Source organism: Hirundo rustica, chromosome 13 (assembly GCF_015227805.2).
Source record: "Hirundo rustica isolate bHirRus1 chromosome 13, bHirRus1.pri.v3, whole genome shotgun sequence".
Taxonomy (NCBI): domain Eukaryota; kingdom Metazoa; phylum Chordata; class Aves; order Passeriformes; family Hirundinidae; genus Hirundo; species Hirundo rustica.
In genome coordinates, this window is record NC_053462.1 from 16,741,132 (window position 1) to 16,747,131 (window position 6,000).

Sequence of the window (6,000 nt, forward strand, 5' to 3'; positions counted from 1 at the left end):
GCTCCGTCAGGAAGATCCAAATTAAACTGCAACTACAAATCTGCAACAACTTTAATTATGAGACTCCCGAGACAATTACTTAAACTGGAGCTTTTTTAAAAATTTAGCATCCACAATAGTTTTCAATAATAAACTGCAGTTTACCCATTCCTATGTACGCACTCACATAAATCAAAAACAGCTGCTACTTGATAACATCCGCAAGCATTTCCAAATGTGAAAGCTTTACACTAAAATCCAAATAAGAATGTATTTAATTTCATAAACCAAAGTTTCAGGAACTTTTTCAGCAAGTTGCCATCAGCTTTTCAAATACAATAATGCTCATGATGTTTATTAATTTAACTACAGATAATTCAGATAAATACCCTAACTTCTTAAAAATAATTTAATTCAGCACATTTTGTAAGTTATGAACTTTAGAGCCATTAGAGATGATGAGCTAGATAAGTTGTTTGCTGTGTGGGATCACAAAGTTAACATCCAGTGTGAGAAAAACAGGTTTCCTGCATGTATTATTACCTCTCTCTCTCTCTCTCTCTTTCTCTCTCTCAAAGTTCAGGACTATAAACAAAGTTCTCTACAATGAAGTTTGCGGTAGCTCACAATTCACACAGATGGAACATACACACAATATAATTAATCATTTGACAAAACTGCCTCTTCTGCTCTGAGATAATCGTTCCAGTGATCACTGGTAAAATCTACCTCAGAGTAAAAAGAAAACAAAAATTACTGGGGAAGAGAAAAAGCATTAGTTAAACATGAACTGAAATTATCCTTTAAAGCTAATGGTTTCAGCCCTGAAATGGATTTTAATTTTAAATGTTAGATGCTTAAAAAATTTTCTCCTCCAAGATCTCCTTAGTAAATGCCAGTTTAGCAGAAAATTAAACAGGATTTGAAACAACTTTTCCCATGGTAACATATACTGATAGAAATTAATTATTTACCAATGAAGACTGAATCAAAAATCATCACGTGGATGCTCTTTAACGCTAGATTTTGCGTGTATCTTTCAAGATGAAAACAATTTCAGCATCACTGGCGTGTGCTTTAACTATACCCTAGAATTAGTTTGGAGGAACAACACGTCAGGGAAAAGCTGACACAAAAATTAACACAGTAGTTGATCCCATCTGAGCAATTTCCCCATTAAACCAAATAAATCATGTCTTCTGTTGTGCTGAAGTCAAACTAATTGATCTGTCTTCTTGCTCTCTCCAGGCCCTTCCTTCCCTCACTTCTCAGAACATAAGAACTAAGTTAGATTTCCTTCACTTTACACACACAAAAACACCCAGTGTTTCTCCCTCAAATGTTGGTTCAACACTGAAACTTCCAACACACCTTTTTTCCACACCCATCCCTCTGCTTCCTCACGCTCAACACATTTTGCCTGATATTAGCTAAGTCACTTCCATTTCCTAACCCTCTCGGTTTCTGACTCACACAAGCCTTTGCTCCAGTTCTGGTTTGCAAACCAGAAGCTCAACCCAAGACAATTCAAAAAAAAGTCCCAACACTGCCTGGCTCACTGTCCCTCCCCTAGACTCCAGGCACCACCACTCCCTGCACACTTCCCTCCTCTTCCCTTTCTGCTGGAGCCCCCTGATGCCAATTTCCTTACTGGCTCTGGCATTTTCTATTCACAACCTCAATTACAGCAGGAATTATCCAACTCCCAGTTACCAGCATTCCCTAACCACTGGGCGTACAGGAAAATGCTGATGCAAAAGCGAGGTGTGTGTGTAACGCCGACACTCAGCAGGTCATGAGGGCTTTTACTAAGCAACCTGGGAGAGAGATTAAGCATCAGCATGAGCTACTGTTCATTATCAGAAACACAACATCCAGCCTGGATAGACAAACAAAAACTCGGTGCTAACATGAGCAGACCCATCAAGATATCCATCAATTTGAAGTATTATCACACCTAAAACTATTATTTTCCTTCCAAGTGCTTAACCCGTTCCCTCCTAGACATTCCCTCTGTAAATACACAGAAGGCTGAAAATCAAAACCCCATCGTGCTCAAGGGAGAAAAGGAAGAAAACCCCGTGTTTGTGCCTCATCTTAAACCCACCCCCAGCATCAAACAGCCTCCAAGAGTTGTAGCTTTACACATCAAACGCACGGGTACAGCACCACAAACTCTAGCTTAATGAAAGGTCTTCTCATTTCCATCTTTGTGCTGCTCTAACACAATTGCAGGGAATTCTCTGCATTTTTAAATTACTTTTTCTGAATCAGCTCTCCACTGAAGCTACCTGCATTTTAAAGAGGTTTCTGTCACATAACTACAAATACATTTTATATAATTTAGCATTAAAGGGATGGGTCTCTCCCCTCCAGTTGTAACTCCTTTGTATTCCTATTTAGGAATGCCTTGCTTGTTTGACCGAAAATGGAAGTGCCTTTTAGCTATGACACAGTATATATGAAAAACAAATAAAAATTAAGATTAATCTTCCTTCCACTATTGTGGGGAGAGAGAAGAATATGAAGAGATGTAAAACATCTGCTCTGGAGATCATTTTTCCCCCTAACAGCAAAATTCTTTCAGCAATAACTCGTGAAAACAAAGGCTATTAAACTGTAAACTACAAAGACAATCGATTAGAGGCAGTGTTCAGCTAAGACAAGTTTTTCAGCATATCTTCCCATATTTAAATGCCTGGATCTTCAGAAGATATTTCACTTGGGATGTTCATTTTAGGTAAGTGGTAACCACAAACACTTCAGAGGACTACAACCTAAAATCCTAACATACTCTTCCGGCATTACTACATTGCCAGAGCTGGGTGAGCATTTTTATTTCAAGGTACTCTGTACCAGGTAAGACAATGAAAACAATTCTAAGTGTGTATCCTAGCAGTTTAAAAACGCACCGGATTCTCCTCCTCCTCTCGCTCTGTTTCTCCACGCTACTGGATCCTGTGTAAGCCCTTCCCTGAAGAAGTGCACGGGGATTTTGTTTTTGAACTTAAAGATTAATCTTCCCTCTTGAAAACAGCACTAGCCAAGAAGTTCTACTCGTGGAAGTAAGACTGCAGCTCTCCAGACCTAGCTGGCCCAAAAGCCTAAACTGGGCCTTAATTTGCAAGGAGTTAACAGGCATTTACTGCCTAACAAAACACAATTATTACTCAACATGCATTACAGGCTCCGTCTATGTGCTTCTTGCTCACTTATCTTTTTTTGTGTACTTAGCCTCACTGTCAGTGCATCCAAAGAACTTCCCTTTCTTTTCAGTCTGAAACCACTACTTTTAGAAAAGCCCTCCTGCCTCCTAAATTCTTTCCCTTTACATTTAAAATGGAGAAATCTGATCTCCTCGTTCCTTCCCTCCAGCAACGCGTATCTTTCTGAAACAGAGAGGCACACAACAGCTCCAGGAGTGTATTGAAAAACACACGGCAGAAGAAATTAAAGCATCAGGGTGCAGTACAGGAACATCCCTGTTTCTGCAGACGCTGAAGGAGAGGTTTAAAATGGTTGGGTACATTCACCATCTCTCCGTCTACAGAGATACTCCAGGAAACAGGGGGAGGCTAATTTCATGCAAGAGATCCTCAATCCAGCGTGAGCCCGACATACCAGGAGAAAACCGATCAGCCCCGGGATTAATCCGGCGATGATTGCAGTGTAATCAATGGCAGCGCAGCCCTCCCTGCCCCCTCGATTCCCCCTGCGCCCGAGAGGGGCGGGCACTGCAACACAATCACAGGTTGGAAACGCACAAAAACAAAGTCGGGGCTCTGGCAGCTCCCGGGCGAGGCGGGCGGCCGCGGGTTTGGGCTGAGGATCCGCGGCAGGAGGGAGCCGGGCCCCGCACCGCGATCCACGTTCTGCCGGTGCTCCCGGGGAAGCGGCTCGCACGCTGCTCGAACCGCGGCGCTGGCTGCAACACGGCCGCTTAGGAAAACGCATCACCCCTAAGATCGCAGCCCGTTCGGCCATCAAACCTTTTTATTTACGCACAAACGTAAAGCGTTAGTGTGCCAATTTAATTTTTTTTTTTTTTTTAATGAACAGCAGCCCGTAACCTTTAGATTGCGGGATGCCGCTGTAATTCAGCACCCCGCTCACAGCGAGTGAAACCCCTCCTCGGCGGTAAAGCGGCAATAAAAGGCAAGGCGTTCATTTCCAGGAATTCCTCACTCACTAGGGCCGGTTATTGCACACAGCCTCTCAGTATTTACAGAGATCAAGCTCCTTCCATGCGGGGAAAGCGAGCGGAGTCCTTCCCTGCCTGCGAGTGTTTACTACGCAGCTCGCAGCCCTGGCTGCGGCGTCTGAGCGCTGCCCCGCGCTCGGGGGGGACACAAAGGAGGGGCACGGCCCCCTCCGCCGGGCTCGGGGCTGCGGCGGTGCCGACCCGCGCGTACAACCAGGCAGCCGCCTCCGGGGAAGGAAGGCGGGCATGGCGGGGAGGGAGACGCGCAGCCCCGGGTTGTTAAACGTGCTCGAGAAGCAGACGCGTAACAGGAGGAAAACACGCAGAGCCCCGCGGGCAGGGGCGAGACCCGCTCGGCGCCGCGGCGGGAAAAGGAGGGAGCCCCGGGAGCCCCCCCTCACACGCACAGGGAGATCCTCACACGGAGCCCCGTACGGACCCCTCACATCCCCCCCAAGGACAGGGAGCCCCTCGCACACAGCCCAGACACGCAGGGAAGCCCCTCACACACACACACACGCACACACGGCGAGGGAGCCCCTCGCCCAGGGAACCCCCTCACACACGCAGGGAACCCCTCACACACACAGGGAACCCCCTCGGCAGCCCCCTCACACACACAGGGAGCCCCCTCACACACACACCCAAACACAGGGAGCCCCTCACGCATCCACACAACACACGCGGGGAGCACCCCCTTCGCCAGCCCACTCACACACGTTCATACAGGGACCCCCCCCCCTCACACAACACCCACATAAACACACATACACACACGCACATTCATAGAGGGACACACACACACACACACACACAGACAGGGAGCCCCCCACACACACAAACACAGGGACCCCCTCACGCCCCCCCAATCACACAGAGGCAGCCGCCGCCCTCGCCCCCTCCCCGGCAGCCCCTCACTCGGGGCTCCCTCACTCGGGGTCCCTCACCGCACCCTCCTCGGCACGCACTGTACTCACTTTCCCCATTTGTTGGCCACAGACAAAGTGCGGCGAAGACGAGCAGGAACCCCCAGACGACGGCGAGGGACTCTCCTCCAGCGCCAGACTTCATTCCTCTTTCTTTAATTGGACAAAATCCCCCTTTCCGAAAACAAAACAAAGCAAAAAGAAGTCCAAAATTGTTCGCTTTCTTTCCTCTCCCCGTCCTCTAAAAATAACGAGCGGCGGAGGAGAAGCGGGGCAGGGTAAATAAATCCACGTTGCCTCAAGAAATGAAGGAAAATAAAAAAGAAGAAGAAAAAAAATAAACCACAAGACCCTTCGGAGCGGCAAACCGGAGGGTTGTTGAGGTCCCTGGGTGTTGATCTTCCGGAGCAACCACACCAAAAATACACAGATATTCACGATGTATTAACGGCAACAACAACAAGGCATGGAAGCCCCGGGGCGACGCTGTCTCCGGGGCGGCGGGGCGGGCTCGGGGCGGCGGGCGGGGGGCGCCGCCGTCTCCCCTCAGCGCTGGCTGCGGTGGTACATCGTGCACAGGAGCCGCAAACACGAGGCACATCGGGGCTGGCAGTCGGCATCTTCAACCTCCATTTTCAAACACCGCACACACGCACACACACAGAGACACAAAAACTGGGAGGGCCGCGGAGGGAGGGGAAGGGGGGGGGGGGGGCGCGACCCAGACAATCCTATTACAAAACAACAACAGCTCCGCCGTCCCCCCGCGCGGGGACGGGGCTGCCCCGGCGGGATCCCCGCGGCTCCGCTCCCCGCTCCGCCGGGGAGGGTGGGGGGGACACCCCACGCACAACCACCACCCACAACAACACCGCCGCCGCCACCACGAGTCCG

General features: G+C 48.8%; 1 protein-coding gene across 2 annotated transcripts in view; it reads right to left on the reverse strand.

The window, feature by feature from the left end:
- Positions 1–5,574, reverse strand: part of IGF1R (insulin like growth factor 1 receptor) — a 171,076-nt gene extending 165,502 nt beyond the window's left edge. Inside the window, exon 1 of one of the 2 annotated variants that reach the window (XM_040077494.2) lies at positions 5,158–5,574. In XM_040077494.2, coding sequence (XP_039933428.1) covers positions 5,158–5,251 — 94 coding nt within the window. In that variant the 5' untranslated portion in view covers positions 5,252–5,574. The remainder of the gene's footprint in view (positions 1–5,157) is intronic. The other variant, XM_040077495.2, reaches the window with a different exon arrangement.
- Between the last annotated feature and the right edge of the window lie 426 nt (positions 5,575–6,000).